We start from the raw sequence: 20,259 nt of genomic DNA, 5'->3' as shown, positions 1-20,259 counted from the left end.
TCTCGTTCTCTCTCTCTCTCTCTCTCTCTCTCTCTCTCTCTCTCTCTCTCTCTGTCTCTCTCTCTCTCTCTCTGTCTCTCTCTCCTCTCTTTCAAACTCCATTTGGACTTTGGACAATAACTTAAAAGGCAAGACCTTGTTTTGTGGATGTCAAAGCAGGTTGTGCAGCAGAAGGCCCTGAATATAGTGTCAGGGGGCCTAGGTTCACATCCTACCTGTTTCAGTACTTGTGTCTAGTGTTACCTTAGACACCTTAGTTAACTTCACCTATATAAGTGAACACACACACACACACACACACACAGGTAAGTTCCACTTTCCTCAGTTATAAAGTGAAGTGGCTTGAATAGATCAGCTCTAAGATCATTCCCAGTTCTAAAGCTATGATCCTTTGAGCCCATTATCATTAATTATCTCTAATGCTTTAATGATCAATACAAGTGACTAGCCACATGTGTGCTTTCAGGTAGGAGTCATTACAAAGGTAGGGAAGTCATTTCAGAAGACGGAAATGGATCTTGGGGAGAGGGTAACATTCTACTGCTTCCAGGGACAAGTTTGCATTTTTGTCCTGAACACAGTACTGAACTGGGAGTTCAGAACACTGGGTCCTATAATTTGCTTGTTGTCCAGACATTTTTCAGTCATGTCCAACTCTATATGACCCCATTTAGGGTTTTGGCAAAGACACTGGAGTGGTTACCATTTCCTTCTCCAGCTCATTTTCAGATGAGAAAACTAAGGCAAACAGGGATAAGTGACTTTCCCAAGGTCACACAGTAAGTGTCTGAGGTCAGATTTGAACTCAGGAAAATGAGTCTTCCCAACTCTAAGCCCAGTGTGCCATCTAACTGCCCAGGTATAAAATCTTAACACTTTGGGGGCAGCTAGGTGGAACAGTGAATAGAGTACCAGCCATGGAGTCAGGAGGATCTGAGTTGAAATCCAACCTCAGACACTTAACACTAGCTGTGTGACCATGGGCAAGTCACAACCCCAATTTCCCTGCCTTCCCCCCTCCAAAAAGACAAAAAAACATTTAAAAATAAATAAAATCTAGCACTTTATAGCTTTTGGAGAAGTTTCTTAGACCAAGAATATGCTGGCCCCAAGTGGAAGTTCACAATTTGGAGCAATTGAATCAAAGCAAAGAATGAAAAATAATGAATAAAGATGAAAAATAATAGAAATAAAAGCAAAGCAAATAATGAAAATACTAGAAATAAAATCAAAGAAAATAACAAATGAGTGAAAATAATGAAAAAAGAAAAACTTTTATTGCCTACAAATACTCATTAGAGAGATGTAAACAAGTATTTGACAAGTATATACCTGTGGATCTCTCCAGGTTCCCACCCACAGGGATGCACACAGATTAATAACAGCAGCCTGTGTGGGAATAAATAGATCATTAAGTTCAAATAGCTACTCCCTCTTGTTGACTCCAGCTTACACAGGATTTGCTCCAAAATAGGCCATTGTGCATTTATCCTGTTCCCTCTTTGGGGGTCTTCGTGGCTAAGAGCTACCCATTCACATAAAATACTTGTAACTCTCAATGCCCAAGGCTTGAACAGGACGAGCAACTGCTAAGGCAGAGTGTCAAGTGTTTCTTCATCTGTAAAATGGGAATAATAGCACTTTCCCTGCCTACCTCCCTAGGTTATTGAGAGGATGAAATGAGATTATGTACGTGAAAGCACTTTGAAGATCACAGTCCTCTGGCTGGTGGCAGCTCTTCTTCAGCGGTGATGCTGAAATGATTCAGGATGAAAGGCATGAGGGGAACATAGGCAATGGCTTAGGAATGCTTTTAGGTACAGCCTGTAATGGAAATTATGTATGACATGGTTGACAGCTCCATGCTTTTTGGACAGCACTTTAAACCTCCTCCCTTTGATGATAGCTTTATAAAGTGGGATTCAGAACACCAGAGCCCCAGCCATCAGTGTCCCTTATAGGCTGTGGGAGTGTGAAGAGTGATTGACAAGTAGGTGACAGGCTTTTCCTTAGCCTAACTAGCCTCTCTCATGTAAGGTCAGTTGAATTCTGATTGATGGTACCACCCAACATGGTGCCACCAACTTACTTTCCCTTTCTCTTTCTTTACTATATGCATGGGGGATGGTTGTACAGATGTCAGGCCTCTGGGAGAGAGGAGAGAAACCCTGAAGCCAAAGGCAAATGCATCTAAGGGGTCACTATTCCCACTGAGAAATACTTTAGCTTCATGTGCCTATTAGACTCAGCTAGATGTTGTTCAGAGTTAGCTTAGCAGGCATAGCCTTCAGGAGCACATGAAAATAATATGCAAAATCAGTCCAGAATTGCTAATAAGAAAGTTACAGCTAATTCACCAGTTTTTATTTGTTAATAAGGACTACAGGGATCAGAGGTGATTGAAATTTGCACATTAGTAATACTAGTACTGGGCAATGAGGTGGGAAGGGAATCAGAAAGACTCATCTTTCTGAGTACAAACCCGACCTCAGATACTTATTAACTGCGTCACTGTGGGCAAGTCATTTACCCTGTTTGCCTCTGTTTCCTCATCTTTAAAATGAGTTGGACAGGGAAATGGCAAAGAACTCTATTATCTTTGCCAAGAAAACTCCAAATGGGGTCTCAATGAATCTACACAAGTGAAAAACTACTGAGAAAATGGAACAAACAGCTCTATATGCTTCAATAAACTCCAAAGGCATCACACAGTGTTATAACACATTATAACCATTTATATCTATAATGGTGTCCTTAAGTCATGAGGAAAGAGGTGAAATGGTAAATTATGTTTTAAATAGTGGAGAAGGATATAGTCTAAATTTGAAACTTAGCCATCAAAATGTTTAGAATAGAAAAAGATGAACTCCTTTTAAAGATAAGTTCAAGTAAACTAGGAACCATATGTCATGGAGTGAGATGCTGGACAAACAAGAGGTAACTATACTAAGTATGTCCCAGTTTGGGATTTTAAAAGAATGGGTAGAAACAGAAGAGGGTCTGGTCCAGGGAAGTAGAACCAAGAATAAAAAATGGATTGCAAAATAAGTCCTCTAAGGAGAATATTCATGGAGGTGATATTTTTACCTGGTGGAGAAAATGCTGAGAGGGTGGTGTGATGCCTTCAGATAAATGAAGGATTGTTTCATACATACATGCATGTGCACACACACACACACACACACACACACACTTCTCCCTTTGAAAGGACTGAACAAGAGGACATGGGTTTAAGTTAGAGGGTTTAATGATTACGTATAAAGAACTTCTTGACTATTGCAGGTATTAAGCCCTGGAGGCTCCCAAATGAGGAAAACTTCTCTATCCACTCCTGGTTAACTTTAAAAACAGGACAGCCTTTAATCTGCTTTGGATGGTATAATTCTTCACCATCCTAGGATTGGGGGCTCAACCAGAAAATTCTTGTGGTCGATCCCATTTTTTGGATTTTGTGCATGCCCATACTGGGTACTTGAATAAATTAATCATGGATGGGCTATTTGACATAAAGAGAAAATAGGAAGTTGAATGGGTGTGTGTGATATGGGGCTTTAAATCTTTTAATCACAGCGGTCACAGTTTATTTCTTTTGTACCAGCAAATTTCCTCTTTCAGACTGAAAGTCTATTTTAGAGTATTCTTAAATGGAAACCTTTGGAGGAAAACCCGAAAATGCTGTGAAATCTGACATAATGAAATCTCATTTCTGTAAAGCAGATGGAAAATCCTTCATTTGAGCGCTTAGCAAGTGTGCCAGTTGTAATTTCAGTTATAGTGACAGCCTGCTTCTTCTGGTTTTGTGCAATGGGGAGGGAAAAACAAACATTTGCTCCATAAATCTACTCTGAATATCTTTCTTTTTCACATGTGCACACACACATGTCTGACGACTTCCTCTGCTGCAGGAACTGATCAGAGAAACAGATTTTTCCAAAGTTCATCAATAAAATAAAGGAGTTTTTTTTAGGGCAGGGATTCTTAACCAAGGGATTCATGAAACTGAAGGGGAGGAGGAGATGCTTACACCTTTCTTTTCACTAGTCTCTTTATAAAATTTAGCATTTCTTCCAGTTATATAAAAGCATTATCCAGACAATGGCTCTATAAGGCTTTGGCCTCAGCAATTGCTGGGGTAAAGGGAAGGAACTACTGTGGAATTCAGATGACCAACTATTCATAGATTTCAAACTGGGAGGGAGACCTTAGAGATTATCAAACCAACTCATTCATTTAATGATGAGGCCACAAGTAGCAAAATGAGTGGCCTAATTTCACACAGGTAGTGATAGTAAATGGTAGAACTGAGACTCAAGCCAGGGTTGTCTGGCTTCACATCCAGTGCTCTTTCCCTGACATAAAGTTAGGCGTTCATGACTTTGGAGAATGCTTCCAATGAACCTCTTTGTGGGTAGTAATAGGTAAACCTCAGTTTTTAAAAATTGAATAGAGGTCTTTATAAATCAGGGCTTGGTGTGGTTTTGTTTTTTACTTTGTTTTCTTTTCCAAGCCTTGACTGTTTTGAGGGCTCCTGCCAAATGAATTGCATGCAAAGATCTGAGAGTAGTTTTTGAATTCTATCCCATTAGCTGAAGAAAAAGTCTATCCCATAAAAGGACCGCCAGGTTGGTTGGATAGGGCTATGCAATCTTCAAAAGAAGAAATATAAGTTATAAACAACACCAGTGGGAAAATGTTTAGAATGACTAATGATCAGAGAAATGCAACAACCAACCAAGTTAGATGGCCTTTGAGGGACCATCCAACCCTGAAATTCTGTGAGACACACTTCTCATATCAAATGGTGCCATTAGTCAAGACAACTTGATTCCTGAACAGCTAGGAGACAGGAAATAGAAAATGAAGAAGGAAAGTTTGTTGCTAAATGGAACATAAGAAAGCAGACACACTGATTCACTGCTGGTGAAAACAATTTGAAATTTGATGAAGAATGTTACTAAATTATGCATACATTGTGACCCAGAACAGTGAATCTGTATCCCCAAGAAGACTGATAGCAAGAGAGAGAGAACAAAAGACCCACAAGTGCAAAAATACTCATAAAGACCAAGAAAACAAAAACTAGAAGTGAGTATTTGCTCAAACAAACCTCCAGTCAATTCTCTACTGTATTGTACCAGAGTATAATGGTTAGAAGAGTGGCTAAAAGAAACCTGGGAGCAATGGGATACTACTGCTACTTCAAGAATAACCTGGGGAGAATTTAAAGAAACGTGTGGAGATCATATAAAGTTAAGTAGCATGACAAAGCACAACCAAAAGACTTGAAAGCATGAGTGTGCAGTCGTGTGCATAAGATTCAAGGCATTCTACAAGAGAGCAGCCACTCAGACCCATGGATTACAGCCTCAATATTGTTCACTCTTACCATCAGGGGACATGTTAGTTCAAAGCAAAAGGCATTTAACCAAATGGTAAAGTGAGTAAAGTGACAAAATGTTTCCCATGAACACATGGGAAATACATAGTGTTAATCTGAAAAGTTTGGTTAAAGGAGACAACAGGCTAAGTGAAATACAGTTATTTCATTTTATTCCCTTAAATTTAGCAAACTTGTACAAGGAGCCAGAAGTTAACGTCTGACTACCTGAACAAAAGAATCACAAAGCTTAAATACAGTTTAGAACCATCCCAATTCAGGGCGGCTATGTCACTCAAATTTATGATCTCAATATGTTTACTATTCATATCATGAGAAAGGAAGTTTCTTGGTTGGAAATACAAATTGACAAGACAATGGATGGAGCAGAGTCCATTTGGAATTTATGGTCTCAGGATGTCTGTTTTCCTCTTGTATGGAATATGTCCCAAGATAACGGAAAATCCACTTTCAGTCTTATCCGGTCTCTAGAGTTGCTGACACAGGAAAAGGCATTTTTAAAGCAAAGCAAAGAAGTCTGTTTGATTAATTCAGACTTTCAATAAATTTGATATTTAATGATTATCAGTAGAGAACACATGAAACCAAGGAATATCCACAGAGGGCACAGACACAGGGGAACCATGACCAGAAAACACATAGAAATATTCCAGGAATGCATGTGGCCAAGGCATACACATGAAGACTTGTGGCCAGAGCAATTCATACCTTTTGTACTGCAGAACTGCCAGTGTTTTATGCTGGGCATCATGTATCTACTGGACACATCATCTCTGCCGAGTTTTTCTATTAGTTTTATGATTGCTGAGCTTTCTATTTTAATCTTCTGAACTTGTTATTTAACTCCTTCTAGACCATCTGCTACCCGCCATTCTCTACTATATTGTACCAGAGTATAATGGTTAGAAAACCTCTCCCTCATGAGGATAGGCTGGCATTCTTTTCATACATAGCCAAGGCTATGAGCTACCTACTCTTCCCTAGCCCCACACCCAGCTAACCATCAAAGTTAACAGAAGCCATAGATTTACTTTAATTTTATTCATTCGAATTTCTTGTGTGACACCAATTGTCTTTCCATGGTCCCAGGCAACTATTTGACTTGAGGTTAGAAAATTATTCTAACTCATGTTAAATCCCTGGTTGTCAGTCAACATTGCCTACAACTAAGTGGGAATTTGGAGAGATGATAGTTCCTTCACAGCCTAGAATCTCCCTGATTGGTTCACAAATAAAGTGGTGGGCAAGAACAAGGTTACAGGAAGCAGCCAGGGCCATTGGCCTCCATGGCTAGTTCATTTTTCCCCCTTCATGTACGTATCTGACAGGAATGATCATGCTACACTTCAGCATAAACTCTGTGCATAAATGAAGTCCATATGGAAAGACAACAAACCTCCAGTCAAATACAACACCCGGTGTTAGTGCCATCTATTAAAACTAAAGGATACATCGTTCCTTTCTACTAATAATCTGTTGTTTTCAGAGAATATCCTTTTTAAGGACATTTCTTAGGAAGTGTATGTTGTATTGAAACAAAATGGCTTTTTGTTTAAAGAACCATGACAATCACTTACAGAACATCCTTGTGGCTAAGCATTTACCTGCCATATTCCTTCCCAGGTAATTTTTAGTAGATATGCATACCTCCAGATTGAAATGCTGATAAAATCATCACCTTAGCTTTCCATATTCCTTTATCTTTCAGTGTATGGTGCCAGACAAGAATTCCCATTCCTGACGACCATGCCAGAGTTAGGGAAGTGGAGAGAGGAGAAACGCTTGCCTAAAGAACTAAAGGTGAGTGTCGTCAAGGCAGAGAAATGGGATTTCTTTGAAAATTCATGAGAAATGATGAAAAATGCTATCTACTTCCAGAGAGAGAACTCATAAGACTCAGAGTGCAGATTGAAACATATTTTTTTCCCTCTTTTTCCTGGGTTTTACTTTTTTAGAACACGGTTAATGTGGAAATGTTTTGCATGATTTCTTATGTATAAAAAGTATATATTCTTGCCTTCTCAGTGGATGGGGGAGGGGGTGGAGGGAGGAAGAGAATTTGGAACTGAGAATCAAAAGATTGAATTTATTTAAACAATTAAAATTGATGAGAAAAACAAATAGGCTTCATAAAAAAAGGCTAAAAACAGCCTGGTCTGTTTGATTTAGTCAGCTTGCAAATGAGTCCCAGGGGTGAAAGAAATTAAGGAGGGGGGGAGGGGGAAGCGTGCAGACTTCTTTGGTTTTGCCAGAATAGCATTTTTCACCATTTGTTTTAGGAGTCATGCTTTCATGTGGAGCAGCTAAAACTGTGGTAGGTGCAGAAATGCCAAGAGAGGTCCAAGTGTAAAAGAGAATCCTGCCTTGGCAGGTGGCATGCAGTGACATTAGAAGTAGTGACATAAGAAACGACTGGGTGGGGTTAAAAGTGTGCACAGTGCTGGGCCTGGAGTCAAGAAAACCTGAGTTCAAATATGACCTCAGATACGAGTTATGTGACCCTGGGCAAGTCATTTAACCTATTTGCCTCCGTTTCCTCAACCAAAAACGGGGATAATAATGGCACCTACGGCCCAAGGTTGTTGCAAAGATCAAATGAGATAATAATTATAAAGTGCTTAGCACCATTCCTGGCATGTAGTAAGAATTCTGTAAACATCCGCTATCATTATTGTTTTTTATGATGCAAACCTGCTGTTTTGCTAAAGGGTAGAATATATTAGGACTGGCTTTTTTTCCTTTTACTTTCTGCTCATATGTTGGTGAGTACCTCTTAGTTTGTAGGCAGTTTACTGAGTTTCTCGGCATACAGCCCCTTTGGGGGGTCCAAACCTAAGGTTTCATTGGTTCTTAGTTTTAAGAGAAAGCAAAGAACTTTTTGCTTTTCAACGGGATTGAACACCAACATTGGGATTTTTTTTACATGTGAAGACCTAAGCTCTTACCCTCCCATATAGAAAATAATTCATTTAAAGAAATCTGATTTACATAGTGTTTTAGAGAAATACAACTCATATAAGCATCCTATACCTGCTATATTTAGAGGTATGAGAGAATTTGTGTGTAAAACCATAGAGAAAACACCAAAAAACCGAGGTCTAATCTCTTAAGAAATTTATGATGGAATGTATCATGACATATCACCGATATGATAACATCAGTGAGTAATGCAGAAGTAATTTGATGTGGTCCCTCTTCTTGTGGACCTGCTTAGGGAGAAAAGACTAACACATGAGACAAAGAGAGAAGGATTATAGGCTAACTTGGGAGACCGAGACTTTAACTGAGGAAGCCGACAACTTGGAAACTTGAGTCAGGCCTTGAATAATGTTCCTTCAAATTCTTTTTAACTTCAGATCAGGTGATCATGCTGCTTGAGTACAGTAATAAAATAAAGCAAACATATGTAAAACCTTTACTGGGTATCAAATGCTATCCATGAAGCTAAGAAACCATTTTCTGTTGGCGGTAAAAAATGAAGACAGAGAAAATGTATTCAAGTATTTACCATTGTTTTGGGTTAGTGAAGAAGCCAACTATACTAACAACCCAGCTTCTCTATTCTTAAAGTATCTTCCCTCCCATGCCCCCTATCTCCACCCCCCTACCCTTATCTGGATTGGGTTCCCGGGGATTATGCACTCTCTTCTATTATTATAGACTAAGATATAGACTATATATGGCTGGAATACTTTAGGTTGCCAATTATAACTTGAGAGGATTTGACGGTAAAGAATACCTCCCACTTCTCAGAGAATTTGTGAAGTATAGGTATGAAATGAAGCTCGTATTGTCAGGCATGGCCCATGTGTTGATTTGTATTGCTTCATTGTACTTTATTATAAGAAAGGATTCTATTAGATAGGAAAGAAGTCATTAGGAAGTGATTGTAATGTTTGACCTTTTCTTAACCCAACCCATCAATGAGACATTATTTTTTCCCTTTATTTTTATATTTTTTCAATTCATGTTAAAAGCAATTTTTAACATTCTTTTAAAAAATTTTTGAGTTCCAAATTCTCCTTCCATCCTTCCCTCCCCTCACCCCTCACTGAGAAGGCAAGCAACTTGATATAGGTTATACATATGTAGTCATGATAAACACATTTTCATATTAGTCATGTTGTAACACAAACCAAACCAAATGACAACCACAAAACAACATAAAAAATAAAGCAAAAAATAGTCTGCTTTGATCTGCTTTCAGACTCCATCAGTTCTTTCTCTGGAGGTGGATAGCATTTTTCATCCTAAGACTTTTGGAATTTTCTTGGATCTTTGTATTGCTGACAATAGCCAAGTCATTCACAGTTGATTGTATAGTATTACTGTTACTGTGTATGACGTTCTTCCTGTTCAACTTACAATAAAATATTTAAAAAGTAGTTTAGGTTGCATTCTTACCAGGAGACCATGAGAGGAGACGCTCTATAGGGTAAGACCTCTCAGCTTGCAATTTGAACACTGAACGGTGCTAATCAGACTATAATTAATTTGTATGGGTTTCCCCAACCCTGTGCTTCTGATTTCCATAGATAACAGAAAAAATGGCTCCTTCCCAGAGCCTACAGTGTGAATAAGGCAAGTAGAGTCTAGGGAGAAAGAGGATATCTTATCTCACTAAGAGGCATCATATTTTTCATTTTCCTGTCCCAAGGGAATTGATAACATTAAGCTTACAAAACTCTGGAGACATTTGGGTTGTGTCATTATAGGGTCACTGAAACAAAGGAAAACTACAGAATATTCAGAAAAGATCAAGGAAAGGAAAGACTTTCAGTCAAGAAAGACTTACCACAAATTAGTTGGTAATTGTTTAACTGAATAATGTGACATGAGCTCATTACTTAAATTATGTAATGTTGAGATAACTCGAGTGGTTTCTTAAAAACCAGCCCTAAACTGACACACTAGTCTGAGAAAGTGTGATGTGTAAACATAGTCCAGGCAGGATTGTCAAGCAGTCTGTTTATTGATACCATGAGCAAGGTTTTTGTAGAGAAGTCAAACAAAAAAGGTAATGATAGGTCACTTGGTTTTTTTAAATACTCTTTGTTCAGGAAAGTCATGATGTCAACTATTAGGCCTTGAAGATAACCAGGTCCCAAAGTATAGTATCTAAAAATGTATAAAAGGCAGCGAACATCTTCTGGCAATAATCCCAGAACAGGGTACCTCCTTAGATCACAGGATATCAGAAAGGCTCTGATAGCAGCCGCTTCTCAAGGGAAAAAAACCAAGACCAAACTTTTGACTGGCCTTAATGAAAACCCGGAGCAAACTCATCTAGGAGCAGCCTGATTCCCGGATCAGATGTTTGGGCTCCCTTCAATGCAAGATCTTCTAAAGACTCAACTAGTTCATAAGACTCAAGAAGATAAAATGACGAGATAGTAAGAGATGAAGATGAAAGGAAAAGAATGAAGAGAGAAGCAATTGTCAGAGGAAATTATTAAATGAGAGGAGAGAACAAAGGAAAGTTTGTGGCAAGAGTGAAGAGTCAGACTAGAAGTCAAGTTAGACCAGGTTCCATGTTCCGTGTCTGGCATACACTGGCAATGTGACCTTGGAAAAGTCACAGTCTTCCAGTGTCCCAGGGACCTTTCCAAGACAATAGTTGACTTTAAATTGCAGAACAATTGCAGATCTGCATTGGTAGAAGGAATTTCCTTACCAGGGAACTCTCCTAGGCCTCCAAAGTGGGTGATGCCGCCCCCTGTAGGGCACTGGAACGATCCATGGGAGAGGTTTGCCTTGGGTGCAATGGGGGGGGGGGGGGGCATTTAATAAAAAGGGAGAGGGGCAGTGGAAGTATAAGGAAAGAAGAGAAGAGATCATTTTGAAAAACCATTCATACATGTTTCATTTGTTGTGTAACATAGTTAAAAGTCAGAGCGATTACATTATTTTCTAAATAAACACACAATGCATGAGTTGTAACCACTCAGTGGTCAAGTCTTCTGACAGATCTTAACAAACAAGTGTTGGTAGGTGAGCATGTTGTGCATTATTGGAAAGTCCATCATGGGAACCTAACCATTTGTTTATAAAATTGATGCAAATTTCAAAAAGACCATTAAAGGGTTGAAGAAAGTATATTTTCAGGGGAGCACTGGGTTGCTTGGTTTGGTTTGGTTTGGTTTGGTGTTTTAGAAGGGGGAAGTAGGCCAGATAAATTTGGGAACCTCTGCTCTGGATGAATGAAATCACAAGTCCCACCCCACCTCCAAATCGCCCAACAGAAAGAGCAGAAGCTGTCAAAGTTTGGTGAATGGCCAGGAAGTTGCCAATGAGCTGTGGTTTTGAGTTTGTAGGTCAGTTATTTAGAACATGGAAGAAATTTTCACTAGAAACAGTTTTATAAATGGAAGGTTAGTTTCCTAGGTTCTCACAGAAGCTTATTAACCCATCATATAGCTGTACATCTGCAATGAAAAATAGTAGAAAACAAAAGTGCCCTAATAATAGTAATTAAAACAAAAATAAATTTGAATAAGAAATGTTTTTATGTTGAATGCTAGTGCTTAAGGAAAAGCAAGATTAATTAGATGAGAAAATGTAAAGGTAAGTGGAGTTTCAGAATGGGATTTCTGGGTATTCTCAAAAACTTTGGAAATTGATGGTACTGGTCTAATATCATTTCAAAACTTAGAACTTTTAAAAAGTTTTTTATTCAAAACTAGTGTTAAAAGTACATAGGATTCTTCTTTAGGCTTGTCATCCACGAATAGAGTTGTGGTTCTATTTGTAAATGGGAGAGAAGGAAAGAAAGAGAACATGAGAGAGATTTATTTTCACGAAGAACTGAGCAGCACTGAAAAGGAAAAGGACAGTGTGTGTGTGTGTGTGTGTGTGTGTGTGTCTGTGTGTGTCTGTGTGTGTGGGTGGGTGGGTGTGGGGGTGTGGGTGTGGTGTGGTGTGGTGTGTCTTTGTGAGCCCAAAGACTCCCAAGAGATTATTTGAGGTACAATTAACTGAGTTATGAGGTGAGACAGACTAAAGCAAAGAAGGAGGCAGAGCATGTGTGGAATCTCCTCGAGGGGAAATAAAGAAGATAGTAGGGGAGTAACATTGGGTCAGGTGATCCCCTTCTGGTGCCTTTGGCCCAGTGCAGCCTAGTTAGTTTATGGAACAAACACGAGTAAAACTGACCATCTGAAAGAGTTTATATTCACAAATCCTATAAACAAAGTAGGGATGTAGATGTGGGTGGGTGTGAGTGGATGTGAGAGTGTGTACACCTACCTATCCATGCACACCTACACACACACACACACATACACACACCTTATGAAACAACCTTGAATTGGAAGTGGCAGGGGCAGGTGAATTCATAGGCCTTTTCTTTCTCTAGGGTCTCTAGTAATGCAGTCTCCTTAAGGGGTAGGATATGTGTTTGTCCTTCATTTTTGAAGGGGGCCATGGCATCAGGGAAATAATGACATGACTTGCAGTTGACTTTGATTTGAGTAAGGGAAGGCTGTGCAAGGTCACCAGCCTTACTCTCTCCTCCAGAGACATCTGGATCCAGTGACCAGATATTCATCAGAAGGACTGGAGATGACCCAGGATGCACTGGGAGACCCTGGCCCTTTTAAGCTAAGGCCTTTTCATGTACACACTTAAAGTGAGGTAACACCCATTCAGTGAATAGGCTAGGATATAAGCTCATATAGATGGTTCCCATGTATATGTAAATAGGTTAGAGATGATTTTATCGTATAAAGGCAAATCTAATGGGTAGAGGTAGTATAATGGACAAAGTGCTCAATTTGAAGTCAAAAAGGCAGGAGTTCAAATCTTGCCTCAGATACTTTGTGACCTTTGGCAAATTTCTTAACCTTTTTTGAGTCTTAGTTTCCTTGTCTGTAAAATGGGGATAATAATAGCCCCCAGTTCTCTAGATTATTGTGAGGATCAAATGAGATAATATGTCAAGTGTTTTGCAAACCTTGAAGTTCTATATAAGTACCAGCTAGTGTTCTATAATTACATATGATAATACTATGTGACATAATATTTTATAATATATTAAAATAATTATAGATTAATATTATATCACATATTAATAGCACACTTTACATATTATTACATATTTCTATTATTTCATAATGTTCTATTTGCATTTTATGTGAGATGTATCATGTGATACATTATATTGTTACAACAATATAATATTGTTATTATATAAGGACCTCTGCAATGGGGAAGCTCCCTCTGCCAACATGGCTTCATTGTGTGTGTGTATATATATTATGTACATCTATGTCTATACATATCTATGTCTATACGTATACATGTGCAAGGATTAAGGGACCTTCAAAGAGTCATTTTAAGAGTTTTCCTTTTTGTCCAAACACTTTAACTAAACACTTGAAGGAGAAAAAAGAAGAGTTAACTTACATCCGTGATGTGTATGACCAATGAAGAACAGGAATAGGAAACAGTCTGCATCAGCCTAGTGTTACTGCGGTAACTTTTGTTTCATTGAAACTTGTGAAAGCCGGGGTTCTCCTCATTTGGTCCCTAATCCCTGTGCCATTGAGGAGAGGAAGCAGCTACAGCCCATTCAATACACAGGATAAACTGGAAATAATCAGCAGAGGAAAGGTTATAGGATTAAGGGGGAATTGGAAAGCCTTCCTGTAGCAGTTGGGAGTATAGCTGGGAAAACAGGAGGGAGAGAATGCCAGGTATGTGGGACAGCCAATGGAAATGCTTGGAGCTGGCCAATGGAGTGTCTTGGGTGGGGAACAGTAAGGAAGATAACAAAGTTTGTGGGGGGCTAAAAGGCATGAGCAGACTAGAAAGGGGAGGGGAGAGGTTGTGTAGAGCTCTGATTGCCAAGCAGAGGATTTTGTATTTGATCCTGGAGGTCATAGGGAGCCCCTGGAGTATATTGAGTAAGGGAATGACATGGTCAGACCTGTGCTTTAGGAAAATCAGCTAACAGACTGACTTTACACATGTGATCTCATTTATCCTCCCAACAAAGCTATGAGGTAAGTACTGCTATTATTCCCATTTTACAGATGAAGAAACAGAGGTAGATAGAGGTAAGTGTCTTGCCCAGGAGGCAGCAAACTCAGGGAAATCCAGCACTCTAACCCACTGTGCAGCCTAGCTGCCTGAATGGTTACCTGGACCATCCCTAATGGACATTTTTGAGGGGGGGAAATATTGTCCCAGTGCTTACGTCGATATGCTAACACTAATGCGCCAAAGTCCTGAAGATTCTGGAAAAACCTCACATCCTTACATCTCCTTTCTTTGTCATGACTTCCCCAGGGGCAGCAGTGTTCAAATCCTTAATTCTAGTTCCTTTCCTCTATTAATTGTCTCCATTTTATCCTGGTTTGTGCATAGTTTTTGACATGCTGTCTCCCCTGTTAAACTATGGGCTCCTTGAGAAGAAGGATTGTCCTCTACTTTACTCTGTGTCCTCAGTGCTTTGCACAGTACCTAGCATGCAACAGGTGCTTAATAATTGTTTATGGATTATTTCTGGGATGAGAAAGCTTGTAAGGGAATCAGAGAATTTCAAAATTAGAATGTTCCTAAAAATTCATTTAATCCAGGCTTTCCTTCTTTAGACCAGTGATATCAAACTCAGATAGAAAGATGGAGTTCTAAACTACATGTAAGGACCCCCATGGGTGGCATATTAACATAGAAAAACACACATTTATGTATTTTTTCTTTTCAAAATATTAAGTCAGCCAGGTGGCACAATGGATAGAGTGTCAGCTAGGAGTCAGGAAGACCTGAATTCAAATACTGCCTCAGACACTTATTGGCTGTATAACCCTAGGAAAGTCACTTAACTGCTCCCCAACTCAGTTTCCCTATTTATAAAATGGGGGTGACGATAACATCTACCTCCCAGGATTGCTGTTGAGCATCAAATGAGATGCTATTTGTAAAAGTGCTTAGCACAATGATTGCACATGTAGACCCCATATAAAATTGTTTGTTCTTTAGGTAGGGGGGGAGGGAAGGAGGGAGGGTACTTGGAGCTCAAAATTTAAGAAAAGTTGAAACTTGTTTTTACATGTGGTTAGAAAAAATAAAATATTTTTTTAAATTTCTTAGCACAGTGCTTGGCAATACTAAATGATATATAAATGTTATTATTGTCAATCTGATTTTAATATATCATTAATTATGCTATTAATTAATGTATATTAAATAATCTGATTTCAATGAATATTCTAGTCCAATACATTAAAATCAATAGGAACAACATCTTAGTCTGGTTTGGGCTGCGTGGCCTGTGAGATGGGTGTTTGAGGTCTCAGCTCTAGAACACATCCGGTCTTTGCTCAAAGATGTCCCATGATGAGAAGCTCCACCCTCTGTGAATCAGGGAGGAAGCCTATTCCATCACCAAATGTTAGGAAGCTCTTCCTCCTACGTAACTGAAATCTTCCCCCTCCCCTCACTTGTTCCTATTTTTGTCCCATGAGGCCAAGCAGATACACTTGCTTCTTCTTACATGGGATATGCAGGCTCTGGATTCAGAAAGCCTGGGTTGAAATTCCACTTTTGATGCTTACTATCTCTGAAATCTCAAGCAGGTCACTTAAACTCCCTGGGCCTCAGGTTGGACTGAATGGCCTCTGGGGTCCCTCCCAATCCTAGACCTATAATGCTATGTGTGATTGTGTGTGTGTATGTTTTAAGAAAGCCCTTCTGATATTTGAAGGAGGAAGCCTATCTTTCTACCGCAGGCCACAGGGCCTAGGGAACTGTTAGGCTTTTTTGTAGACCCCTCTGTAGAACACAGGCTGGTCTGAAGCAATGAACATACTTCCTTGCTTCACCCCTAATCCCCATCGGCTCTTTTTTTTCCTCTCACTGCAGGCAATGGGGAGATCATGTAGATTTTACATACTATCAGGCTATAGATCTAGAGATGGAAAGGGCCTCAGCGGTCATTCAGTCATTTGACACATGAAGACACTGAGGCCCAGGTAGGGGACTTGCCCAAGGTCACTTGTCTCCCCAAATTTCACTTGTCTCAAGTGAATTATCTAGGCCTTCTCCCCCTTCCCTAACCTGTCTCATCTGCTTTAGAAGAAGGGACCTGCTGTAGGGGTGTAGGGCATCACAGAGCAAAATTTTGGAGCATTCCAAAATTCTGACTACCACAACAATGGGTAGGAGAGCTTTCTTTGTTATAATTAGATTCTCAGGCCATAAAATACCTCCCAGTCAGTCAGTAAATATTTGTTAAGCACCTACAATGTGCTTTTGCTGTTCAGGCATCCCAACTGTTTGTGACCCCTTGGGAGTTTTCTTGGCAAAGATACTGGAGTGGTTTGCCCTTTCCTTCTCTGGCTCATTTTACAGATGAGGAAACTGATGCAGACAGAGTTAAGTAACTTACCCAGGGTCACACATCTGGATTTCAACTCAGGAAGATGACTCTTCCTGACTATAGGTCCAGTAATCTATCCACTGCACCAACTAGCTGCCTTATGTGTTAGTAAAAGCCAAAAATAATATTTGCTTTCAAGGAGCTCATAGTCTAATGAGGAGACAACATGTAAACAACTGTGTGCCCACAGGGCATATATCCAACAAATAGAAGAAAATCTCAGGGGGGATGTTCTAGTGTGAAAGGTGAACAAAAAGGGCTTTCTAGAGGAAAGTATGAGAGGGATATACATTTGTTAACTGCCTACTGTGTGCCAGGAATTGTGCTTACTGCTTTACAATCTTTAACTGCCTACTGTGTGCCAGGAATCCGTGCTAACTGCTTTGTAATCTTTAACTGCCTACTGTGGGACAGGAATTGTGCTGACTGCTTTACAATCTTTAACTGCCTATTGTGTGCCAGGAATTGTTCTGACTGCTTTACAATCTTTATCTCATTTGATCCTCACAGCTTTGTGAAGTGGGTGCTATTATACAATAGGCATTTTACAGATGAGAAAACTGAGGCAAACAAGTTCAATGATTTGTCCAGAGTTACACAGCTGATAAGTGTTAGAAGTCATAGTTGAACTCAGGGCTTCCCAACTCCAGGCCCAATTTTCTTTCCACTGTTGGGATTTACAGGAAGCCAGCAGATAAGACATAAGGAGGGAGAGAATTTCAGGTGAAAAGTTTGGAATTAGGGTTAACCATATGCTAAAAAATTGAAAATTCATGAATTTTTTCATTGATTAACCAGGATCTTCCTATATAGGAAATATTTCAATACTTAAAAAACCAGTTAATTTGTTTCTGTGGATTCTCCTTCTGCTACAGCCAATGACAAATTCTCCATACCTTTGTGAGCTTCTATAGCAAAAAGAAAATAAATCATGTTCCAGTGGCCAGCTTTCTTAGGATGTTTGTCTCTGCTGGTCCTGGACTCACTAATCCATGTGCATTTGTGAAGTCTTCCCTTGGTGCCCGTTGCTGTGTTCAGGACCAGTGGATACAAAGGTGAGATAGACCTAGCCTTCAGGAAGTTTATGTTCTATCAACAAATTTAAGCATTGCCAGACCAATAGTTGCAGTCTTGTCAGCTTGATAGGACTTGCTAGAGTTTGTGCTTTGCTGTCCAAGCCTGGAATCCAGGTTTGATGCCAGGATAAGGATAGAGATGTTACAGAAAAGCAAATGAATCAAACTGACATCCTTAATAGTTACTTGGTCGGGGCGGCCAGGTGGCTCAGTGAGTAAGAGCACCGGCTCCAGTGTCGGGATGACCTGGGGATCAAATCCGGGCTCAGACACTTAGCACCCACCCAGAAATAAACTGGCCGTGTAACCTTGAGCAAGTTACTTAACCCCGATTGATTAAAAAAAAATAATTACTTGGTATTCCAATACCTAGAATTCAAAGGTTCCCAAACTTATTTGGCCTACTATCCCCTTTTCTTTTTTTTCAGCCATTTGTATTTTTTAATTAAATTTTATGTTTATTTTTAGTTTACATCATTTATTTCTACAAGATTTTGAGTTACAAATTTTCTCTCCATTTTCCCCTACCCACCACCCCAAAACAGCAGTCCTACTATATACCCCCTCCCCCAATCTGCTCTCTCCTATATCTTCCCCCATTCCCCCTGCGACTTTCCAGTAGGGCACGGTGGATGTCTATGCCCCAGTGCCTGTATATCTTATTTCCCAGTTGCATGTAAAATAATAATAATTATTATAATTATATATTTTTAAACATTTGATTTTAGAACTTTGAATTCCAGATTGTTTCCCTTCCTCCCTTGTCACTCACCCTTACTGGGAAGACAAGCAATTCAATATAGGTTGTTGTACATGTGTAGCTATGCAAAGCATTTCCATAGTGGATATATTGTGAAGGACTAACTATATTTCCCTTCATCCTATCCCACCCCCCCCACTTTCTCTACTTTGATCCTGCCCCTTTTCAAAAGTGGGTGCTTCCAACTTCCCTCCCCCCCAGCCTGCCCTCCCTTCCATCATCCTCCCTCTCATCCCCTTCCCCCCTACTCTCCTATAGGGTGAGATACCCTATTTAGTGCTACCACCCCTTTTAAAAAAATACTTGGCACCCCCCCCGAAATCTACTTTCTTTAACCTTTTAACAGGTTTTTTTAATTTACATCATTTCAAAAAATATAATTTTTAAAAATTATGCCTCTTAAATGTAGTAATTTATTGTAAATTTGTGGGGGTTTTCCTGTACTGAAATTCTGATGAAACAATATTGTGTCATGTAACCATATAGTAATCATATTGTAAAGAAATCATTTGGGGCGGCCAGGTAGCACAGCGAGTAAGAGCATTGGCTCCAATGTCGGGATGACCTGGGGATCAAATCCGGGCTCAGATACTCAGCACCACACCCAGAAATAACTGGCCATGTAACCTTGAGCAAGTTACTTAACCCTGATTGCTTTAAAAAAAAAAAAGAAATCATTACACACACATACTCCTGCTGATGCATGCTGGACTTCTCCCCTTGACCACTGATTGGTCCTAACTTGAATTTCGTGTGTTTATTTGAAAAATAATGTCATCACTGACTTGAACTCTGTTATATAACAGATTAAACATGTACAAATGGTTTTTCAAAATTTTCTTATCATCTCTTTTTTCTTTATGTTTCTACCACCCCCTTATTTTTATTCAGCATCCCCCAATTGCACCCAAACCTACTACCACCCCCCTAGATCATTCTAGCACCCTCCAAGGGGTTGGGAACCTTTGCAATAGCATATAACTCTGTAAATTGGGTCACTGGTTATAAGAAAAGCTTTAAGAAATTAAAAACTTCTGCTTTCAGTCCAAAAAGAAGGGAGAAAGGAAGAAGTTAGAACATCATAAGGTGGTATCGTTTAGTCTGTCATTTTCAACCATGTCTGATTCTTTGTGACCCCATTTGGGGTTTTCTTGGCAAAGATACTGGAATTGTTTGCCATTTTCTTCTCCAGCTCACTTTACAGATGAGGAAACTCAAGCAAACAGGGTTAAGTGACTTACCCAACTAATAAGTATCTGAAACTGGATTTGAACTCAGGTCTTTCTAACTCCAGGTCCATTGTGCCACCTATCTGCCCCAGGATAGGTAGATAGACTCATTCAAAATGAAACAACCTTTAATATTTTACTCAAAATCCATTTTGCTATCTGCTTTTCTTTTAAAAAACTGAAATTTCTAACTGCATTTGTGATTAACTAAGTCCTTTCCAAAACATCTCTTCTCAGAAGAGGCAGATGTTGAGGCTACATTAGAGAATGTCAAACAGAGGAGAGTTCAGCCTTGACCTTGGTGGCCAGAAGGAGTTGAGGGAAGAAGACCATGCAAGACAATTTGAGGGATATTTATATATATATATGTGTGTGTGTGTGTGTGTGTGTGTGTGTGTGTGTGTGTGTGTGTGTGT

The 20,259-nt window shown here is 39.5% G+C and overlaps 1 protein-coding gene across 7 annotated transcripts in view; it reads left to right on the top strand.

The window, feature by feature from the left end:
- Positions 1 to 20,259, top strand: part of CHST10 (carbohydrate sulfotransferase 10) — a 62,678-nt gene that overhangs the window by 30,561 nt on the left and 11,858 nt on the right. For 5 of the 7 annotated variants that reach the window (XM_069073016.1, XM_069073013.1, XM_069073014.1 and 2 more), the window contains one exon: positions 7,107 to 7,198. The exons of the other annotated variants lie outside the window; for them this stretch is intronic. In XM_069073016.1, the coding sequence (XP_068929117.1) occupies positions 7,107 to 7,198 (92 nt within the window). The remainder of the gene's footprint in view (positions 1 to 7,106; positions 7,199 to 20,259) is intronic. 7 annotated transcript variants of the gene reach the window in all.

The sequence above is a fragment of the Petaurus breviceps genome, unplaced genomic scaffold (assembly GCF_028583685.1).
Source record: "Petaurus breviceps papuanus isolate PSGF00001 unplaced genomic scaffold, PetGlider_PUasm1.0 90849, whole genome shotgun sequence".
NCBI classification, from domain to species: domain Eukaryota; kingdom Metazoa; phylum Chordata; class Mammalia; order Diprotodontia; family Petauridae; genus Petaurus; species Petaurus breviceps.
This window is presented reverse-complemented; position numbering and strand designations above follow the sequence as displayed.